Source organism: Xyrauchen texanus, chromosome 17 (genome assembly GCF_025860055.1).
Source record: "Xyrauchen texanus isolate HMW12.3.18 chromosome 17, RBS_HiC_50CHRs, whole genome shotgun sequence".
NCBI classification, from domain to species: Eukaryota; Metazoa; Chordata; class Actinopteri; order Cypriniformes; family Catostomidae; genus Xyrauchen; species Xyrauchen texanus.
Genome location: NC_068292.1, coordinates 35,724,154 through 35,748,588, shown reverse-complemented (window position 1 = coordinate 35,748,588; position 24,435 = coordinate 35,724,154). Strand labels below are relative to the sequence as shown.

Here is a 24,435-nt window from a genome sequence, read left to right as displayed (position 1 = left end):
GAAGGAAAACACACACAGGCACGCACACATACACACAAGCGCAGCTTTAATCATCTGTCTAAGTCTCGCACTGATATGACTAAATTAGAGTGGAGAATTATTCAGCGTAGATTTCTTTTTTGCCTCCTCTCATTATGAAAGCTTGTCGTGGGGCGGGGGAACTGTTAGCTTGAGGCTCTCGTGCATCTGAGAGCTCAGATGTACGGCAGGCGCAGAGCTGTAGGATAGAGGCAGAACGGTTTACCTCTGAAAGTGTGAATAGAGACAGAGCGCTTCTGACACCAAGTGCCTGTATATTTTATTCTTCAAACGCCGGCTTACTGAAAGCACCAGCTCCACCAAGCTGTACTTGCTGTGAGACAAACAGAAGCTGCCGAAGCTTGCTCTTTTGAGTGTGTAAAGTATTTTTTGCTGGTGCCGTATGGCAGTATTCACTTTATGTTCTTGGGAAGAATGTTTCTTTCACAGCTCTTCAGAAATGTACATTTCACCCTGGATAACTAATCATTTATGCTTGAAATGCAGAACAATCCAACGTTCCCATACAACACTATGCCATGTTTCACTTTTGTCAGGGGGGAGGGGCATACAATTAAAAGTTGTGTTTACAGGTATATTTTTAGTTATTAGTTTAGTCATAAGTACATACTTTTACCCAGAATATAATAATAAATTTATTTTTTTACATGTTAGCACAATAAATAGCTTTGACTCTGGCGCCTAGCACCCCCTAAAGTCTATGGGGCCGTCCACACTAATCCATTTTTATTTAAAATCACATTAATTTTGCATCGTTTACATCCACATTAGAGTTTTCCTCCACTGAAAGTGGAGACTTTTGAAAATGACCCCCATAGACACATATTTTGGGAAACCCCAAAACATTTGGTTTTAAACTTAAAGGTGGCCTGTTATGCCCCTTTTTACACAATGTAATATTAGTCTCAGGTAACCCCAGAATGTGTCTGTCAAGTTTCAGCTCAAAATAACTCACAGATTGTTTATTTTGCCATGTCTTTATACCCCTGTTTTGTAGCCCTCAGAGCCATATAGAGAGAGAGTTGCGACAACGGAAGTTCTAAATGCTTGATCGTCACGTGATTCACGTAGACTTCAGATAGTTCCAGGAAGTGTTTTGCCGGGCATTTCAAACTGTTAGAGTAGAGTGACAGAACTGTGATTTCTGGTAATTAGTAGTCAATAAATGCATTTATTTTATATATTTATGTAACACACCGACATATGTATCTAGCATGAGTATGTTGTTACAGCGATGTTGTTTTTTTAAAGATCAAATCAGCTAATATTTGAGGATTAGTGTTCGCTTACCGTTATTTGCCTCAACTTATTTCAGGCTAGGGTTTCTGTTGCGTTTTTATGTTACCTCATGTTCATTGTTTTCACTAATCTCATGGTAACTAATGTCATATTTATGACTTTTCAGATAGTACAGAGACAGGCTGGTGACAGGTGATTTCCAGCTCGCACTGCACAATGGGTCAATGAACTATTAACTATTAGCAGCAGTTACGTAAATGTAAAATTTAGTGAAATGAAGCTTATTGTTTACAATTCTATATATAGTAATATAATTATTTATGTATTATAAATATTATATATCTAATGTATAATTCTTACAATACTTATTCATATACACAATATATTCAGCTTTAAAACAACTTAAGCATACTCGTATATAAACTGCCGTTCAAAAGTAATGAGGCTGAAAATTCAGCTTGGCATCACAGGAGTAAATTACATTTTAAAATACATTAAAATAGAAAACAGTTATTTTAAATTGTAATAATATATTACGATATTACTTTTTATTTTTTATTTTTATTCAAATAAATGCAATAACTATTTACAGCAATTCATGAATACATTTCTAATAAATTAAATAGCATGCCAAGCATTTTGTATGTGTCCTTTCTCCTAATTTAATGAGTAATACTCAACTATAAGGTTTTAATTTACAAGTTATTTTTATTTAGATGTACTGATAATATACAGAATAAGATAATATTATTCTTTAAACGTCTCACCTTTTAAAAGTGCGTCGCAAACGGTTTGTTCTGTTGCATCTCTACGGCACGGCATGTGTTTGCTGCTAATTCCGGGAACTATTGAGAGGCTCCACGAGCCGCCATTGCTGTAAAAAAAAAATGTTCCATTGGAGTCAATGGAGTTGTCGCAACTCTCTCTCTATATGGCTCTGGTAGCCCTGTTCCAAACGGACTGTTTTAGTGTCTGTAGCTTTAAATGCAAATTAACTGGAAGTGGGCTGTGCCTTTCCTGCTGGTGTCATGGATACCACAGTGACAACAATGCAGGAGAACTTAAATGGTTAAATTATAAATAACACAGAAAACACAAAAGGTCAGTCATCTTACTGTATTGTGCATAAAATATGCACTATAAAAATATAAAATATTTTATTATGAAATATAAAAAACAGCTATAATTTTTTTAAATACCCTTACTGTTTCATAATCTTTTTGAAATAATGACCGGTTTAATTACACAGAATATCTTCATTGCATGACCACTCAAGCAGGGCCAATCAGTTTATATCATAACTGTAACAGAGCTACAGCTTCATTGCTATTCAATAATGTAGTTACGGACTTGTTGTTTTCACAACAAGCGTTTTTTTGTTCAACGTGCAAACAAGCAAATTCGGAAATCCAAATTGCAACACTAAAAAAGTATAAAGTGCAAAACTTACGACTTGCAAATCTGAAGTTGGTCACGGAGAGTTTGTATCGATCCATCCTTGATCCTTATCTTTGAAGCAGATCCAGCCTTATGTTGGCATTGTTGATGAAGCAGTCCGAGTTAGCAAAAGCGCCTCTGGCAAGGAGACAAATATGGTGGACTGTGCACTGCTCGATCAGGTTTTAATGAGGGCGGATCTATGCTCACTGAGCTACCCAGGTCCCCCTTTTGAAATGTAATTTTTAATCAGTACCTGATTACAATTCACAAGTAATCCACCCAGCACTGTACATACTGCATATTTTATATTACAACTTGTGAGTTTAAGTGAATAAACAGGTGAACTTTTAAGAATGCATAACTTGCGTTGTAAAAACACTGATTGCGTAAAAAAAATCAGAATACGGGAACTTCTGAAAGTAGCTAATACTTTAGTATATTCACAATATGCTATTATTTCAGGAGCTTAGGTTTTCATAACAAGGACAGTTTATATGTTTGATACATCTTTAAATTAATGAATTTATTATTGATTAAAGTTTGGTCTGTAGCAATTTGAGACACATTTTTGTCATTTTGCACAATATCTTTTGTTGGCAAATATTTGCCAAACTATGAAACTGATTTATGAATAACATGATGAAATATTGACTAAATTGAAAGGACATTTTTATCATTTTTATCATTAACACTGGTTAACACGTAGCCTATATTGTTTACATCTTGTGGCTATACTTTTTGAAACAGTGTGTATTTTGTATAATGTTTATGGACTGGTCCCATTCACTTTTATTGTAAGTACCTTACTGTAACCAGGATTTGATTTATTTATTTTTAATAAACAAGGTATGCATCAAAGTTATTTTTGTGGTAATCAACATAATACCACAAATGCTGTTGATTGAGCTCAACTTGTATTGAACCCAGAACACTTTTTCTATAAGGCGCTTTGCAAAACTGCTTTAAGACATGCCTGAAACAATATGTATTGTGAAAGGGCTATGCAAAATGACAAGTGACCATAAATGACCAGTTTGAAACCACATCAAACCATCTACAATCTGAATCTGGTGTTAACTGGGTTTTCCAGGAGGGTTCATTATCTCTGCTGTCCAGACAGATGAATTTAATCTCCATTCTGCTTTGGGGAAAGTAATACTGCACTGATAACACAGGGAAAGTGTCCCTCACAAAGTGCCACCAGATCTGCAAGTTGAGCAATGGTATTTTCTTCAGAGTGGTCCTCGACAAACCATCCGAGAAGAATTTAACTTTCTGACAAACTGCTTGACCTCTGAAAGATTCATCCAAATCAACACTGTCAATGATTTTTGTTGTTTTGACAGTATTATTGCTGTATTTTCCAACATGTCTTACAGTAGAAACTGTTTACAGTATGTTACTGTCAACCTGAGCTTTATTATTTGGAAAAAAGGAGCAGGAAAATAATGACGGTTATTTACTGTTAAATTTCACAAGAAATGGCCCAATCTCAAACCTGTGCGTATACAATTTAGAGGGAAAATTTTTGGTATTATTCAGTGATCTTTTATCAACAAAGACAAAACCCCGGAGATGTCTTCTCTGCATTGGATACAGTAGAACTGTATGGGAATGCACCTGGCAACCTATGAATGATGAGCCTGAACTCGACTCCTCTCGTCTCTTCAGCCTCGAAAGGAGCAAAAGCAAAGTGATCTCTTTTCGACTGAACCAGGTGAGCACCAAAAATCACACAAAACATATTTTAGCAGTTTATAAAAAGAAAAGAAAAATCAAACATTCCTCAGTTGACAATGAAGATCTGCTCTTAATTTTCAACAAGTAGCTTTGTAACGAATTTGTACATTCTCAAACAGATACTAGCATTAGTTATAATGGCCATTCTGATTAGTAATAAAGTAAGCACTTACAAGTATTCAAGCACTAAGTATGCAAATTACCTTATCTGCGAACAAATTTTGAACATGCGCAAATCTTTGGATGCCCCGTGTTGTGTGTGTTTTTATTATGAGCTGCAAAGTTATACAGGTCACTTTCATTGACCCATCCATCTAAAATAAAGTTGCGTTGTGTACAAATATAACACGTGTAAATGTTTTACTCCAATTTTATTCGACATGTAAGTTATTCTATCTCTGTCCTTTCTGAATGATGCACAACCTTGGTTGTTTAGAGTGTATTTTCCATTTGTAGAATAAATTAAATAAAATGTTGACATGATTTTTGTATTTTGTTCTCTAGGTCTGGACATGCAAAGGATTGGAGAGTGTTCTTTCAGTCATTTGACCTGATCTGGTGAACTTAATATTGAATGTTTTTTTATGGAATTATGTGTGTAGTCATAGTTTACCTTTATGGGTAACATTTATGTCATATTTGAGTTGTCCTTGTGTAATAAATGTTCTGTTTGTAAAAAGGCCTCAATTGTATTTTTTTTAAATATTTTTTACTGGTAATAGATAGAAGTTAGTTACTCTAACTCTGTAAGCTAAAGCTGTGATTACTGTGGCAAGTTCAGTGGTATGGACACTGCAATTTAATAAACAACATACAACAAATTACCATAATTAACTATACCGCTAATATACTGCATTTTACTATACATCATACAAACAACTACTGTAATATATTTTTCGGTACAGCACATACTGTAAAATATTATACAGTTTATCTTAAACTACTGAAGATAATAGATAATTATAAAGGTAATTCTAATGTGGTATGTAAACAGCAAATTGCTGGCTATTTGTTGCCGGTAAGTTACTGTTGATTTTACGTCAGATTTTTTGCAGTGAAGTTGGTGTGTGAGAAGAGCGTGTGCACACATCTTTGGCCTAGTTCTGCTGAGGTAGTCATGTGACAGCGTCAGATGATATCTCAGGTCAGCGGTTACAAATCGCAGTCTCTCTCTTCTCTCTCACATGTGTTAGCACTCTCATCTCGGCATGCCTGAAAACGTAAACACACCCACGGTGCAGAGCAGCTCCACTGTAAAGTGAGCAATGCATCATCTCTGCAGAAGTATGCATGACGTGCATTTGGATCGCATTATTTCACTTGTTGAAGTGGAACAGCTCATGTCTGGCCCCCATAATAGGGCCCAGCTGCAGCAATACGGCCCAGATGGGATGAGGAAAGAAAGAGAGAGTTTATGGTGGAGCGCATGGCTGCGTGATCAGCCCCATTTACTAATGAAGTTGTCCAGATGCATTGTTGAATGGTAGCTCACTTCCTCCCCAAACCGTCACGCGCTGACCTGTAACAATGCATGTATGTATGTATGTATGTGTGTGCCTACCCATAGGGTGCTGTGATCACGCCAACCATGGACCACACCATCTCCATGCAGCCAGCTAACATGATGGGTCCCATCACCCAGCAGATGAACCACCTGTCCCTGGGTACCACTGGCACAGTAAGTGGCCCTTTTTACTCTCTGTTTTGCCACACCTTTAGGCCTATTCACGAAATGAAAAAAGTGAATCGCAAAACTAGCCTGAAACTAATTTCCTTCACACTGAATCAAAATGCAGTTTATTTTCAGCTGGTCTGCCATCCACTAGAAACCACAGAGTAGAGGAATAAAGCCAAACACTTTTCAAAAGTGCATTCAGTAATTTTTTGGTAATTACTAAACTTTTAAAGAAATAGTAATAGTAGAATATTATTTTTGATAATCTGTTTAAAGTGTATACTCACATGAGATGAAGACTCTAATTACTGTATATCGGTAAAAAAAAACATTATTTGACATATCACATAATATGTAACATAAATGGACACTGTCATGTTGAAATCAAATGACCTGCAGACAGGTTTGGGAGGGAATACACGCTGTAAAATGTAATTTGTAACATATTCTGTTAAATTACTCAATGTCAGTAACGTATTGTAAATACTTTGGATTACTTATTCAGCACTGGTAGATTTTGTCACTTGTTTTGACTATAAAAACTCTGCCAGTACAGTAAGACAAAATACACATGTTAAAAATACATTCTCTGAGAAAACCAAAATATCTTATGTAGTGTTGTTTCTAAAACAAGATAAATATAATTGGTCTTGTTTTAAGCATTTTTAGATATTTTTACAGGAAAACAATACAAAAATTATTATCAAGAATACGATTTTTGCCTTAAGATCAAAGGTCTTACTAGAAAAAAAGAAATTATGATCCAATGTGAATTTTCTTGATAGAAAAATGTGATTGTGCCTGGTTACATGTGCATGTAAAATGGCTAGATTTAGCATTTTAGCTTAGCATAAAGCTTACAATTTACACAAGGTTTATTTCTATTTATTCTGCTCCAAACTTACTTCAAATAGGTCCACAGGAAGGCGGTGAGTAAATAATGAGAGAATTTTCAAATGTTTGGGTGACGATACCTTTTAATGTGTGTCTATGTATGTTCCATTGCAGTACATGACTGCGGCTGCTGCTCCTATGCAGGGGACCTACATTCCCCAGTACACTCCGGTGCCTGCCTCAGCTGTCTCAGTCGAGGTGAGTGTCTGGGTGACTGCAAATCCATTCACCGGTCCCACTGAATAGATGAGCGTTGCTAATTGAAAGGGTGGAGATCAGCCACCTCAAGCCACAATCCACCCACAACTTCCTTAGTGCCTTGTAGTCCATTTCCAAGGCCTGACTAGTCTAGCAGACTGGGTACCAAACACAGCCTAAGGCCTCTTTTTAGTAGAGGGTAAAAGGTATTTCTGGAACATCCTGTAATTATGACATCACATCCTTCCAGGGCGTGGTGACTGATGCTTCTCCACAGAGTGTTCCCTCCTCGCAGGACGCAAGTGGTCAGCAACAGCCTCTGGGTGTGGACAACCCCAACGATCACGTGCCCACCTACTCTTTTCAGCCCGCTAAGTGAGTTTGCAAGCAACTTCACATTGATGAGACAAATAGCGGACAATGTATCTTGTTACAGTAGGATTGAGAAAGGAATTTCATGATATTCATTCAGTATTGAGTAAAGTGAGTAAACCAAAATTTGTATTTCTGTGATTTACTCACCCTCATGTTGTTTCAAAGCCACATTCCTTTTTTTATTATGTGGAACACAAAAGGAAAAAATTTGAAGAATTTGCACGCAGGTGACAGGTCTTTTCTATACACCAACAAATCATAGTGATCACGTCTGTCAAAGGAATAGTTCATCCAAAAATGAGAATTCTCTCATCCTTTACTCTCATGCCGTCCCAGATGTGTATGACTTTCTTTCTTCTGCTGAACACAAAGATTTTTAGAAAAATATCTCAGCTCTGTTAGTGCATTAAGTGCAAGTGACTGGTGGCCAGCACTTTAAAGCTTAAAAAAGCACATAAAGGCAGCATAAAAATGATACATTAGACCTCTGTGGTTAAATTCATGTATTCAGAAGTGATATGACAGATGTGGGTGAGAAATAGATCAATATTTAAGAATTTTTTTTTACTATAAATGTCCACTTTCAAATTCTTTTGTTTTTGGCAATTTGCATTCTTCATTCATATCGCCACCTACTGGGCAAGGAAGAGAATTTAGAGTAAAAAACTTAAATATAGATCTGTTTCTTACCCACGCCTTAAGAACACATGGATTTAACCACTTGAGTCAAATGGATTACTTTTATACTGTCTTTATATGCTTTTTGGAGCTTCAAAGTTCTGGCCACCATTCACATGCATTGTATGGACCTACAGAGCTGTGATATTCTTATAAAAATCTGTGAGTAAATGATGAGAGAATTTTCATTTTTGAAAGAACTATTCCTTTAAGCCCCAAAAACATCAAAATAGCACAATTTAAGTAACATAAAGGGTGTCCATGCGATTAGGTTATATTCAAGGTTTTCTGAAGTCATACGATTGCTTTCTGTGAGGAATCACAGACCGAAATTTAAGTCATACCAATTTGCTGACAACTACATGTTTACATGAGACTTCAAATCATTGTTTTTTCTCTGCTGTTGATTTCAAAATGTAGAGAGACATGAGCACAACACTTCCCCACATTGCATAAGCCAGCTTAGGTGTTTTAAAAGGTGTTTTTATATGCAGAACAAAATTGGGGTAATGGGGAAAAATCTACGTGCGCTGTTCAGTTTATACCATTTATAACCTCAATAAAGGAAATCATTTTAATGCGTTACATAACCTCACACATTTTCAGCTTATTAAGCATAACTGATGTAAGACCGTGCATTAAACCCAATCGCTAGGCGACCGGATCAGAACCAGTGAGCTGAACTCGAGAACCGGATCAGTCCGATTCGTAAAAGAATCATTCAGTCCAACTTATGAACTGGATCAACTGGTTGATTGAAAAGTACTTTGTATTGCTTTTTTTACCTTTTTGTCCTTTCTGTAGAATTTTTGTGTTCCATAGAAAAAAACAACAGCATATGGGTTTGGAATGACATGTTTGTAAATTATGACAGTATTTTTTATTTTCTGGGTGAAATATTCTTTTGAAAGGACTGAATTGAATAAGTGACAATCCAAAGTATCTGTCTCTCTCATTTATTCAGATAACCGGAGGAGGTGGGGGTTGGGGCGTTGAGGTGACTGCGTTGCCTTGAAACCGGGGGACTGCAACACGGGAACATTGAAGACAGAGGGCAAGATATAGGAAAACACGTTTGTGTCTACTTTTGCACAAGCATTACAAAACAGTTTATTTAACACCTGGCCCACAACGGAGGACCTTTGGAGAACTCGCATCCAGAAATGCAGTCTGTGAGGAAGTGATGAATTCAAACAAGTACAAGTTTTCCAATTCTTTTTTCGAATGTGCAGGTAGGTGTTCAGAAACAGTGGGTTTTTCTATTAGTCGAGGAAGCACGTTCTTGTAAAACAATGAGAGAAGGAGAATAAGAAGTCTTCCTCGAATTCTAAGCTACTATTACTTTTCCCTTTTTATGAGTTAGATTTTAGTTTTCTAGAGAATATCAATGTTTTTTCATCTTTGTTGCCTTAATTTCAAGAAACATCTAAGACTTTTCCTGTTCGAAGTATCTGGACTGACGAATGCAGTGACAAATGACCTGGCAAAGAGAGAAAAACCTGTATAGCGCTTATAGAGAGGTCTCCTGGAGACATTTTAAATTATCATTGGTGACTTTGTGTTTAAAAGAGAGGATAGACAAAATATTGTGATGATGATTAAAGAGAATTGCATTTTTTTAGAGGAAAAAAATATTATTCCACTGCATCGTGTGAAATGCAGTTTATTGTGTAGTGCAGATCATTTTTAATGGCATTATTGTTTTTATCTGCAATATTTTTTATCAGCTTTAAGGTGTTTTTAGCCTGCTTTGCTTGTTTCATTGTGGAAAAAAGTTGAAAACTTTATCTAAAAAGTAAAAAATATATATATACTGGCAGTGCAAATCAACGTAGATAAGAGCTTATGGATTAAATCTAAAAAAAAAAAAAAAAAAGCAAATGTGTGCAAAAAGCAATAGTAATAGGAAATTGTTGACAATTTCTTAAGTCTTTCTTAGCTGTGGATCAAATGCAGCCCATTGATGGCATATTTTATACCAAAGATGAAGAAACCCCCTTCAAGACAGTGGAGTTGATTGATTTTATGTTTTCCTTTTTTCTATTTTGATATTTTTTTTTTTTATGTTTTAATAATTATGTTTCTAAGGTATCCATTTGACCTTGATGGCAAAATTGGTGCTTTACTTTAAGGGTTTAAACTTCTTTCCACTGTTGCAGAATCTATGTCAAGTGTTCAGTTTAGAGGCAGAAAAACACCATCACAGATATCACATATTGCTGAGTGTATTCACCCCACCAGAGGGCATCAGAGAGAGTCTGATCCATCAAACATCTCCCATCTGCCAGACTGAATAATACTATACCTCTCTTTCACTGCACCTTCTCAGTCACTGATATAGAGTCAGCCACTATTATATGTCACATAAGCATTTCAAAGAAGGCTGATTATCATTTCAACTCAACAGGAAGGAATCCAAGTACTCACTAGTGTGTTTTTAAATTCTGTGTAAAGCTCACTACCTCATCAAAAGCAATTTTACCACGAGGAAACACAGGAACATAGGAAAATGTATTGCAGGTCATGAAGCCAAGCTTTGCATTAGATGCACTGAGAAAAATTAACACTTGGCAAAATAGTACATCCGTTTGACAAATGTTACAAAACAAGCACCCCCCACCCTGTTAAAAAAACTGCTTAAACCAGCCTAAGCCGGTCTAGCTGGTCTCCTAGCCTGACCAAGTTGGTATTCAGCTGGTCTAGCTGGTTACCAAACCTGGCCAACTGGTTGTAGCTGATTTCCCAGCCTACCCAAGCTAACCTTCAGTTGGTTACCCAACCTAAGCATGCTGGTCTTCCACTCTGGCCAAGCTGGCCTAGTTGGTCTCCCAGCCTGGCTAAGCTGCTCTTTAGCTGGTCTAGCTGTTCTCCCAAACTGGTCTAGCTGGTCTCCCAGCCAGAGAAATTTTGTATTCAGTTGATCTAGCTGGTTACCCAACCTGGCCAAACTTGTTTTTAGCTGGTCTCACAACCTAACCATGCTTGTCTTCATCTGGTCATGTCTAGCTGGTCTTCAGCTGGTCTAGCTGCTTTCCCAGCCTGCCCAAGCTGGTCTCACAACCTAACCATGCTTGTCTTCAGCTGGTCATGTCTAGCTGGTCTTCAGCTGGTCTAGCTGCTTTCCCAGCCTGGCTAAACTGGTCTCCAGATGGTCTCCCAACCTGGCCTTGCTGGTCTTCTGCTGGTCTATCTGGTCTTCCAGCCTGGCCATCTGAAAGTGTCCAAAGCCTATTTAAAACCAGACAACAGACAAGGGTGAGAGACCAACTAAAACCTGAAAACCAGCTGATGCTGGTTTATGGTGTTTTTAAGCAGGGCAGTCGTCCACTAATGACATATTTTCAGTTGCAACAATTGAAACACCTCACATTATATGCAAGGTTTCTTTATTTAAATGCATGCAATTGGAATTCACTTGTGATAATGGCATTACTTGAAACTAAGGTGCCTACTGTCATCATACCTGTAGGATTTGGTGGTTGCTAAGGTGCCTTGTTACAAAGCAGTGACAGCCATCTCAGTATTAGTTAGAAATAGCACACATGATGACTATCATTCTGACCTTCTACATCTGAAATCTGCTATAATTTATCAGGCTGTCCGTTCCAGAGTGGGGGAAACTAGCAAATAAACAAGTACTGGGTAAATATCTCATTTTGCAACACAAAAGAAAAGGCAGACTGCTCTCCATTGTATTCATGCAAACTAATAGGACACAACACTACCACTTCAGCTAAGAGTATCAATATATATGGTGAAGTATGGGGCTGTCTTTGCTGCCTTTATGGTTGTTTGCCTCATAAATATGCCTCCTAGTTTAACAGTCAGGTAATTAGAGATCTCTCAGGTGCTCTGGGAATAAATTCAGTTGTCATTTGGTAGATTACAGTTATACTTGCATTTCTTTTTATTCCATTTACAGAATTCTAAGAAGTTACAATTAAATATGTTAATCCATACAGAAAACTGTGTACTGAAGGGCCAACAAGAGACATCAAGATCATTTCAAGTTCTATTTGTGCTGGTCATTTTGGTCCACATGCTCTTTTCAATGTCATCTTTCACAGTCTTTGCAAAGAGGCGAGTTCAGAGAATGCTTCAGTCTTTTTCCCAGTATTCCCACAATAGGACATCAGACACAAAGTAATGATATCAATTAACCACTAGAGGACAGTATTAAAGCAAAGATGCTGTACTTCATCCTCTGCTTTGGCATTAACCATTTCAGTTAGCTATGAAACAATTTCACACTGTGGATTAAAGCGATTTCTGAACGAGGACCAGTTTTGGCAACACAACAAATCTACCGTAATGACTGATACTATAAGGAAAACAAGCTAGCTTTTCATTTCCACCTCTTTAAAGAAAAAACGTTTTAAACAAAAAAGAGAAAAGTCACTGTGTTTTATGTCTGTTATCCACTGTCTTTTTGGAGAGTTATTTTTATCATGTGCTCGCTGCTATCAAGCATTCAGTATTTAAGGGCAGGGCCTTGGGGACAGATGGGTGACTTGGGGTGATATTCTCACACAAGAGGTGTATGTGTGGTTACCTTAAAGAGATAGTTCACCCAAAAATTAACTATCATTTACTCACCCTCATGCCATCCCAGATGTGTGACTTTCTTTCTTCTAATGAGCACATTTTTAGAAGAATATTTCAGCTCTGCAGGTCCTCACAATGCACGTGAATGGTGACCAGAACTTTGAAGCACAAAAAAGCTAATAAAGGACTTAAAGGCAGCACTAAGGAAATCCAGATTACTCCAGTGGTTAAATCCATATCTTCAGAAGCAATGATCAATAGATCAATATTAAGTCATTTTTTACTATAAATTCTCCTCCCTGCCCAATAGGTGGTGATTTGCACAGAGAATGTGAATCGCCAAAAACAAAAAAAGAAGAATGTGAAAGTGAAAGTGGAGATTGATAGTAAATAATCCTTAAATATTGATCTGTTTCTCACTCAGACTTATCATATTGCTTCAGAAGACATGCGTTTAACCACTGATGTTGTATGGATTAATTCTATGAGGCCTTTGTTGCATATGGAACATATGGATTCTTTTTTGACCTACAGAGCTGAGATATTGTTTTAAAAATCTTCATTTGTGTTCAGAAGAAGAATGAATGTCATGCACATCTTGGATTGCATGAGGGTGAGTAAATGATGAGAGAATTTTCATTTTGGGGTTAAATATTTCTTTATGTTGTACCCTACATTTTGCACTCTACAGCTGTCATATTTCTCATTAAAGAGTGAAAAACAAAATGTGATAAAGGAATAGTTCACACAAAAATGATTAACTTACCCTTGTGTTTTTCCTGACTTGTATTACTTTCTGTCTTCTCTGAAACACAAAAGGAGTTTATAGTTAGAATGTTAGTCACCATTCACTTTCATAGTATTGGGGGGGTGCAATGAAAATGAATGGTGACTGAGGCTAACATTCTGCCTAACATCTCCTTTTGTGTTCCAGTAGAAAGACAGTTATATGAAGAAAGTCAAAAAGGTTTAGCAAAACATAAGGGTGAGTAAATGATGATAGAATTGTCATTATTAAATGAATTATTCCTTTAAGCTAGAGGTTTCCTTAAGCTGTAGGATAGAGTTCTCATTCCAAGTGTAATTCAGTAAGCTAAACATCTTTCATCCACTGGAAGGTTTTTCACTAGCTAGAAAATCTGTGCTCCCTTTGTAACATTCTATTTGTCATTGGATGCAAGGTCCAAGCCATGCATTTTTATCTGTACATTAGATTGGCTGTCACGGTTGAGGTCATTGAATGAAGAATGTTCGTTGGACTGTCAAGAACCTTGACTCAACTCAAAAGGTTTGCGGTATGACAGCAAGGATAACGCAAACTCTGTTCAACCAAATTCACAGAAAACAGCAAAACCTCAATTAGAGACTAACTTACTGGCAGATAAAATAGAGAAATATTTATGGAAATGTTTTTTGTACAGGTGTTGTTGAAATATGAAAGTGGAACAGTTTTACAATGCTACAATGATTTCTTGAGTTGCTTCACTTTTTTGCCTCCCATGTGCTCGAGCTGTGATCCTGAGAGTGTATGTAGACCAGTGGATGTTAGGTTTAAACTTCTGTTGATTTTATTTTGTTTGTTTCCTTTTGATGAAGCTTTCAATAAAAAAAATTTACAAAATCACTTCACTTTTTGATTCTGGTTGAGCTTTTGTTTTGTTACTGATGAAAGCAGAGAAAGAAATGCTTTTTTGTGCAATCAAAGGACTTATTAGAAGTCAAAAAGATACAACCTGTCTTCCATTATCTGGACATACATATGACCCCGCCCCAAACTCCCATCACTGTCCACAGTGTTTACACTTTTCTGGAAAATCAAACTATAATGGCTTGCTTATAGTTGGCTCTACGCATTAAAGTGGGATTAGCTGAAAGTATTTGAACAATGAATAAATTACACACGTCAACTTTAACTATATAAGCTTATCACTTTTTAAGAAAAAGACATTTTAAGGAGCTGTAAATATATACATTAATTTGCATTAAATCAGCAAGCACTTGCACATCCTATTATGCACATTTCTCTTGCTGACAAAAACTACAGTATATACCCTGAAGAACAGTGCAACTAGTCAACGAGCAAGGACTCTTCGAAAAGAAGATATATTCTCTATAGGGCCCAGTAACTATTTGGGTCTGTCCTCCTCCCACTTCTTTGAAACTGATTTATAGAGTGATTGTTCGGATAAACAAGTGACCGTTTCAGTCTTGTGGTGACCTTTTATCCTGGCCTCCCCCACCCTGCAAACGCTCTCCATCCTCCTCCAGTGCATAAAAAACTAATTTTCATAACTTGCATTTATACTAGAGGAGGGGGAGACATCTCTCTGCATCTACACTATGGAATATGTTCTTTTTATGAGCTAATAATTTTTTCTTTAGACATTCAGTTTTAGTGCATTGTGTTTAGTTTTTGTGCTTTAAATGCATTAATAAATACAAATAAATTGATCAATTGTCACACATTATACATACATTTCTGCATATACATGAAATTATTTATTTTTCACATATCCCAGCTAAGCTGGGGTCAGAGTGCAGGGTCAGCCATGATACAGCACCCCTGGAGCAGATAGGTTCAAGGGCCTTGCTCAAGGGCCCAACAGTGGTGTCTTGGTGGTGTTGGGGCTTGAACCCCTGACCTTCTGGCCACCACTTCTCCTTCATGTTGTTCCAAATGTGGATTACTTTCTTTGTGTGTATTGAAACATATGCAATGAAAGTGAGCGGTGTCTGAGGCCGTCATTCTGCCTAACAAAAACATAATGGTGATTAAATGATAATAGAGTTTTCATTATTGGGTGAACTATCCCTTTAAGCCATCTGATATTGCATTTGATACAGCTTAACTTTAATTTAATTTTTTGGTATGTAATGCTCACAGCTATTTCCTGTAAACAGTATTTGCAGACAACGTGTTTGCGCTTGGTAAATCAATGGATCCCATTTTAAAAGGGCACTGTTTGTGGATGTACAACAAGCTATACAACCAAAATGAAATAAGGAGGAGGCATAACAACTCATTATAAAATAATTTGGAAGAGTCCAAAAAGGTCGAAATTAACTAGAGGGATCCATTAGCATTCCCATTCATATCATTGGCAGTTGTCTGGAAACTGGTTCCTGCATCACCGGAAGACTGCGACCTGGATGCTGCCATCAGCTTCATGGGACCTCAGTAGTATGCAACAGTGACCATCCATTTTTTAAGCCATCTTGGTTCTGGACGTATTTTTCCTATTCATGTCTTAAAGAGGGGTTTCATAGAACTTAGTACTTCTTAAAAGTGTTCTTAGCTAAGAACCATTCCAACCAGCTCCAAGGTGAATCACAACATTACAATCTATGATTTGAAGCAGGAAAGTGTTTGAAAATCAGACAAAAAGACAAAGGTTCAAGACTGTGTTCTTAATGGTTTTCATGAGAGAATGAACTACAGTCCCATAAAGCATTGCAAATGAAGTAATCAAATTAAAAATGATAGAAATATAATAAACTACTTGTTTTGAGTTGTTGATTGTAAGTATTGAAACTATATATTTTAAGTTTACCACAAAATATTCAGATATATTTAAATAAATAAGTAGTTTGAGAGTGTAGGGGGACTAACTCGATTGCATCATTCACAATGTGTGATTGGAATGGGCAGCTGCTATTGGGCTCGATTGCTGTGGTTTGTTCACCATGATTTTCTGATTGGTGGATTATTCATTTTCAGAATTCACTGGTAGCAAAGTTCTTCACGTGGAATTCCGCTATTACATTTTTTTTAAGAAGTTTAAAAAACGAAGACTGATGGTTTCAACAGGACCATATACCATCTATTAACAACCTTGGAGCACATGGTAGGTCTATCTTTAAAGTTTTATAAGTTATTGTTAAAAAATCAATTTCCCAATGGATAAAATGTGTGGGCCGTTTTTTCCTAGAATGTTGCACTCCATTGGTAAATACATTGTCTGGTCTTTCTTCTCTACAACATGCATGCCCATAAACTGGACCAACCTGAGAAATACAGCTAATTATTGTCCTGATTAGCTTGTCTGTTTGAACGAATTGCTGTCTTACCATTTAAGCAGGTGGCTGAAAATAGCCACCTAAAAAGGTCTTTGGTAAAACTGAATGACCAGCCTAGTTTCCAATCTCCTGATTTGTGCCATTAACACACTTTCCAGTGTCTCTTCTCTCGTCTCATCCTATTCTTCCCTGTTCCATATGTCACCCATTCCTTCCTGACTGTCACTGCATAATTTTTTTATTTTATTTTATGATGTTAATGTTTCATAAGGTTGTATCATGCTCTGCTGCCCTCCAAAAACTCTCTGAGCTTACATAATGTTGAGCTAAGAACTCTTGCCAAAAGGTGTTTGGTCTGTTTTCTCTCTCTTTCTCTCTCTCTCTAGCTCTCTCTCTCTAATTCTGCTGAGTCCTTAAATGATCAATGTAGACATGAACTTTTACAAGATCTTCCTGAGATATCTACAGAAAAACAACAACGTTTGGAAGCACAACTCACTTTTAATGAACTGACCTCAGCAGTAATGGATCTCTCATCAGGGCGGGCACCAGGAATTGATGGACTTCCTGCCGAGTTTTATAAACGCTTTTGGACTGTTATTGGTCATGATTTTTTTGAAGTTGCTCAGAAATGTATAAGTGAAGGATGTCTAACAAGAAGTTGTCAGCGTGCTATTTTAACATTACTTCCAAAGAAGGGAGATTTGACGCTACTAAAAAATTGGAGACCTGTAGCTCTCTTATGTTCAGAGTATAAGATTCTCTCTAAGTGTCTTGCTAAAAGGTTAAATGATGTATTACATGAAATTATTCATAAGGACCAATCATATTGTGTAAAGGGCAGATCTATTGTGGATAATTTACATCTGATGCGGGATCTGTACGACTATGCTTTTTACAACAATGTTGATGTTGGGTTTTTGTCAATGGACCAAGAGAAAGCCTTTGACAGAGTTGACCATAATTTTCTTTTTGAGACTCTTAAGGCTTTTGGATTTGGAGAAAATTTAATTTCATGGATAAAATTGCTTTATAATGAGGCAACTTGCTTGATAAAAATAGGTGGCGGTCTCAGTGTCCCCATAAAGGTTCAGAGGGGTATTAGGCAAGGTTGCCCTATCTCAGGGCAGCTTTATAGTATTGCTTTTGAGCCGTTACTCTGTAAATTAAGAAGAGAATTAATGGGGCTGCAAATCAGAGAAATAGATTCTTCACAGTTTATTAAAATGTCTGCATATGCGGACGATCTTACAGTCTTAATAAGAGGTAATCAAGATGTTAATGTTGTTAAAAAGTGTTTAGAAATTTATGAAAAAGCATCTTCTGCTAAAGTTAATTGGGGCAAATGTGTGGCAGTATGGTGTGGGCATGACAATAATGGTCCCATCCTTCCTGGAGAGTTGCAATGGGGAAGGGAAGGTTTAAAATATTTAGGGGTGTTTTTAGGATCTGAAGAATATAAGAAAAAGAACTGGGAGGGACTAGTGGAGAAAACATGTGCTCTGTTGTCTCGATGGAAATGGTTGCTCTTCCAGTTATCCTATAGGGGTAGAGTTTTGGTCTGTAATAATCTTATTGCTGCTACTTTATGGCATAAAATGATGATATTAGAACCTCCAGACGAACTGATAATGGACATTCAGAAAAAACTAGTTGATTTCTTTTGGTCCAGGTATCACTGGCTAAAAGCAACAGTAATTTATCTGCCCAGGACGGAGGGAGGTCAAGGACTCATTGACATCAGATCTAGAATTAAAGCTTTCAGACTCCAGACAGCTCAAAGACTCCTGTATGGTGAAGAAGTGAGCTGGCGTGGGGTAGCCCGTGGCCTCTTGAGAAGAGCAGGTGAAATGGGTTATGATTGTCAACTGTTCTTAATGGACATTAATAAGCTGGACTTAACTGGTCTGTCATCGTTCTACAAGTCAATGTTGAGAGCGTGGACTCTTTTAGAAGTTTGCAGAGATCTAAATGGTGAACAGAGCCAGTGGTTACTGGAAGAACCCTTGATCTTTAACCCAAAAATGTATTTGGATGTTCTAAAATCAACTTCTGTGAGGCATGCTTTATTGTCTGCAAACATTGTAAAGATTGGACACTTATTGACTGAAGATGGATGGATTTCTGCAGAGACTCTGGCTACCAAGCTTGGCATAAGATCAGTCCGAGTTGCGCAGAGGCTGTTGAACCATCTTTATGAGTGCATGCCGGTGGACTATAGAGACTCTTTATTTTTACACAAAAAAGAAAATGCTGTTTCTTCTTTCCCAGAACTGGATATTACAGCTGCGACTGGATTGTGGCAAGAAAGTGAAGGTGGCATTCTATCCTTTAAGACACCTCAACTGGGGAGTTTCAGAGACATTGGGAAAAAAGTTACTTATATGCTGTGTGTAAAATTTCTTCATCTTCATGCACTTGAAAATGTAAAAGAGACTAAATGGACAGAATATTTTGGACCAGACTCTTCCCCGAAAGGTAGCTGGAGGACCATGTACAAGCTCCCCATTGAAAAAAGGTCTGGAGACCTGCAGTGGCGCGTTGTACATGGTATTATAGCTACAAACAGATACAGAGCACATTTTGATCCACTAGCGGGGATGGGATGTCCCTTCTGTGAACAGCAGGAGACAGTTTTTCATTTGTTTGCTGAATGTAGTAGATTATTGCCTCTCTTTGAAATTCTTAGAGGCTGGTGTCAGACATTAGGAGAAGTTTTCACACTTGAGTTGTATATCTATGGACCTAAATATAAACGTAGCAAGAGGGAGATCTATCATCTACTCAATTTTATTTTCGGACAAGCAAAGTTAGCTGTTTGGCTCTCTCGTAAAAGTAAAATAGGTGGTATGGGACAAACTGATGTGGTATTGATTTATGAGGGTTTGATGAAGTCAAGGTTAAGAATAGAATTTGAATACTATTGACTGAATGAGAATATTGAAGACTTCAAGTTCAAGTGGGCTATAAATAACTGTATTTGCGATGTTGACTGCAATGGTGGTTTACAAATCTTTGTATAATATTATATGATGATAATGCTTGTAAAAAGGTTTATGGGTGCTTGTTATTTATTTGTTTTCTTTGTTGGCTAAATAATTGATTGAAGATTGTTTTAAAATTTTTGTAATTAAAGTTGTTCAAAGGTCTCTCTCTCTCTCTCTCTGTCTCTGTCTCTGTCTCTCTCCCCTCTAGAAGACGTAATGATAAAAATGCTTGCAAATATTAAAAGCATCAGGCTCAAAGGACAGATTAACTGAACTTGGATTAACATTAGACAGTCAATGGTTTCTTGATCTGGAATGATGATCAAGTTAACCATGATTTGTGGTATTCGTATTCCCAGTGCTCATGCTATTTTGCAGCCAAAACACACTTTCCTTTTAAATCAGCACCGCTCTGAGGATTTCAAAATCACAGGAATATGGAGCAATCCTGCATTCCACTGGTAATTATCTTTTGTGCCTTGTAACAGCGTGTTGCCATATTATTTCTTGTGGCAATGTTAGTCTCTGAGAAAAACTGATTTATGTTAACTTGTGCACACTTGCATTTGTGCTCCGCAAACCTCAAGGAAAAATTGCCTTTTAACTAAGGCTGCATGGAATCTGTGGCCCGTGGATTTTGTTGAAAGCTCAGCAGATTTGAGCAAAATAAAATTACTAATTCAGTTTTTTGTCATGGTCATCTGGTCACCCTAATGTAAACTTAGACAGAATCCAGAAAGTTAAAGACACATTACTCCATATTAACTGACTTTGGACCTGCAATTTAATCTAAACACTATTTATGGTATTACTTTGATATTTCTTTTCTAACAATATGTTTATCGACCTCATGGATGTTTAGGAGAGAGGCCAAGCTCTAAAGAGCTGGTTCTGGGCGTCAGAGGATCGCCTCTGAAGTTCTGTGATGCCCTAAGTCGGTCAAGCATCACATCTGGAGAGTTGTAGAGTGTAAGGGTGACCCTGAATGTCTTGCATGAGGAACCAGCCAGCTGGATAAGCTGTTTCTGCAGTTACCTGCAGACCAATATATTTGTCAGAAATCTGTGTTTGGGGGTTTCTGGGATTGTCTTTACCCAGGATAAACCTTAGTTCAAAGCCTGGATTGGATTTGTGTAGAAGTAGGAGTACATCGTTTTTGGAGTACATCGTTTTGAAAGTGTTTTTCCAATAGCTTATATTAGAATGGCTCTGTTCTATGTCTGTTTCTTGCTGTGAGACGATATTCAACAGTCTCTGTGTTTTTGTTGGTAACGGAGACAGACGGGATGGTGTCAAGTTTCATTTTATTATAACAACCTCTGCCTCTCTCTTGCTCTAATGCAATCTGACATTCACATACCTCTCAAAGACAGCGGATGACACAGCGGAGTGCTCAGCCTTAATTCCTGAGCACTAGATTGATTACTTCAGTGCTATGGAAACCGTTTAGAAGGATCTCATCCCTCATTACAAAGTGCAGGCATGAGAGCCAGGCCTCTCAAGAGGCAAAGCTAAGTAATGACCTTCATAAAAGATGGAAACCAAAATCGGTGTGATTGACAAGGCCCTGGAAGGCTGACACATTCATCAAGATGACAGGTGCTATCTTAGGTGTCCAGCTAAATAGAGCACATGACAACATCGAAAGATACCCAGAAAATAGATTTTCTTAACATTTATTAGTAGAAGTATAGCTAATGGTGGATTATAGCTCGTTCTATTGGTATTCAGGCAAGTAGTATGAATAGATTCCGGACATAATTCCTCCAGGAACATGGGTATTGACCTGTGTACCGAATATATATATAACGTAATAACAACATTTGCAAAAATAAACTATGTGGCTTTATTAAACAAGCACCATTTATGCACAATAACCAGTTGAATAGAGTCATCCAACTTGGGTTTCAACATCATTGTTTTAAATCTAGCATTTTGAACGTGACATCTCAGCTCACAATCGATTATGGGATAGTAAAGTGTCCAGTCAATCCACATTTTAGAATCTCGCCGGAAATAGCAGGTGATCCAGGGATTTCTCACTTTCTGTTTTCTGAATACTGAGGATTCAGACGTATTACTCCACTGACATACTGTTTTCGGCATACTGTACAGTAGGGAAGTATGAATATTCTGATGCAGTGTTTGAGTCTTTTTGAATGAATTATTAAAAAGTATCGCTTGATTCATTGAAAAGGAACTGGTCGCACCACAATGTATGTTTGTTAATGTGTTTGCCATAAACCCAGCCAGAATACTTTAGTATGGTGTTCTGTCAGCATTGGTGGAATAATGAAAACGTTTAAGAACTGTCAACAGAAACTAACATCATTTAAAAAATCTTTCTGCGCTGGTAATTTTCTTTTATGATATAAGAGCCGATTGGAGAATAAGAACTGCTTCTCCATTCTTTGAGCTTCTGTAATCTCAGACATTTTGTGTAATGTAGCATACATAAACATTTGGAAACGTTCATATGTAAATGGCAGGATGTTTGAGGGAAAAACAACTTTCCAGACCTTGAATGTACATGATCTCACTAGGCTATCGGGACTGCTGTGTTTCCATTGAGTGGAAGCTGGAGGTGAGTTGGTCCTACCACATGAGGAATAGTTACCAAAAAATTTTAATTCTCACCCCCATGCCATCCCATATGTGTATGACTTCTTTCTTCTGCAGAACACAAATTAAGATTTTTCGAAGAATATCTCAGCTCTGAAGGTCCAATGGGTACCAAAATTTGGAATCACCCAAAAGCACATAAAGGCAGCATTAATGTAACTCGTGCGACTCCGTTGGTTAAATTCATATCTTCATAAACTATATGATAATTGTGGGTGAGAAATACGATCAATCTCCACTTTCACTTTCACATTCTTCTTTCTTTTCTTTTTTTTGATGATTTGCATTCTTTGAGCATATTGCCACCTACTGGGCAGGGAGCAGAATTTATAGTAAAAAAAGGACTTAAATATTTATGTTTCTCACCCACACCTATCATAACACTTTAAAAGATATATTGTTTCTGTAGACAGCAATGAGATTAAATGTCTGCATTTAGCATATGTATCTTATATAATAATTGTCAAATTGTTTTCTCTTTTTATTTATCCTAAGGAGTTTTAGAAGAAACAACAAAAGTAGTAAGAATCAACAATTAGAACTACGTTATAGGTGATGTGTAAATTAAACTAACAATAATATAAATGTGACATATATTATTGAAAATCAAATCTTTTTACAAAACCATTCACAGCAGCATATGGCCAGACATCATCCAAAATCTGTGAACTATCTCTGGGTTATGCAAGTTCACAATCTCTTTCTTATTCCTCTTTTTGTGCCAAATTGATATCCTCCTTAGTCTCTTTGCAGACTTTTTCCTAAGTTTTCCTAAAGCTTTAGTAGGAACCATCAAAAAGACACTCATCTTTTTCCTTCACCGTTTCCATTCCCCCTTTCAAGATATGACGAGCTCAACAGCAGCTCAGATGGCCAAAGAGGTTGCCATGGTGTCAGCACCGACAACAGGCACAAACAGTGGCAGCATGTAATGTGTGAAGAAGCCAGGGCAGCCCAACTGGGCACTCAACTGACTGCTCATGAGTGAATCCATGTGGACACACTTCTTTGCCATAGAGAAAAGAAATTCTGCTAATTTTCTGTATTTTGAAAGGAAAGTTTACCCAAAAATGAAAATTCTGGTCATTATTATTTATTCAACATCATGTTTCAAATCCATATAACTTACTTTTGTTCATGGAACAAAAAAGGAGATGTTAGGCAGAATGTTTGCTTTATTCATCATTCATGTCATTAGATCTTTTTTCTATCCAATGAAAGTGAATGGTGTGATTGAGACTGGAAAGTCTGCATAACATCTCAACATTTGTAAATGATGCCAGAATTTTCACTTTTCGGTGAACTATCCCTTAAGTCACCGCTAAGATCCAGGTTTTCTTGAGAGAGCAGGAATGTATTATTTCCATGCAGGGTTTTGTGGGTTAGGCATAGTGTATCAGAGATATATAGGTAGGTGGCAGTAGAAAATTAGTGAATTATAGCTTCTTTTAAACCTCTGTTTGTTTTCATATGGAGCAGGATGGGGCATTGCTTCATCCTTATGTTTTAACTACACACAGATCACTGCCGCTCCATCAATGTGTTTGTGTATGCTTTAGTGTGCATGTGCCCTGCTAGGGCATTCCATAGGCTTTCATCATATTACGGATTATCTTTACAAAAATGTAATGGCCCAATGGGAACAGAGCTTGGAAAGCTTGCTAATAAGTTAACTGTTGAATGGAATGTTAAATTAGGTCCACTGACATGTTGAATATTGGCTTAAGCCTGCTGACTACTTCAATCTCCTGTGGTATACAGTAACCCAGGCACAACGTGGACCCTGCCCTGTTAGATCAGGGCCATATGTCTTACACATCCCATATTGTATTTGTGAAGTAGCCTATATAATGAAGTTTATTTCTTTATAACAGTTCAGTGAAGTAGATTTTCTCTATGCTTGCTTTAAAGACCATGAAATGCTGGTTTGATCAAAAAAATGTCCTTTTCTGTGTTGATTATTTTCTATATCCTATTGAAACTGGA

At 37.2% G+C, this 24,435-nt stretch overlaps 1 protein-coding gene across 2 annotated transcripts in view; it reads left to right on the top strand.

Moving 5' to 3' along the window:
* The window catches only part of LOC127657711 (RNA-binding motif, single-stranded-interacting protein 3-like), a 189,590-nt gene extending 175,902 nt beyond the window's left edge, over positions 1–13,688 (top strand). For both annotated transcript variants that reach the window (XM_052146554.1, XM_052146553.1), the window contains exons 11-14: positions 6,026–6,136; positions 7,142–7,225; positions 7,476–7,600; positions 9,243–13,688. In XM_052146554.1, coding sequence (XP_052002514.1) covers positions 6,026–6,136; positions 7,142–7,225; positions 7,476–7,600; positions 9,243–9,246 — 324 coding nt within the window. In that variant the 3' untranslated portion in view covers positions 9,247–13,688. The remainder of the gene's footprint in view (positions 1–6,025; positions 6,137–7,141; positions 7,226–7,475; positions 7,601–9,242) is intronic.
* Positions 13,689–24,435: the final 10,747 nt, after the last annotated feature.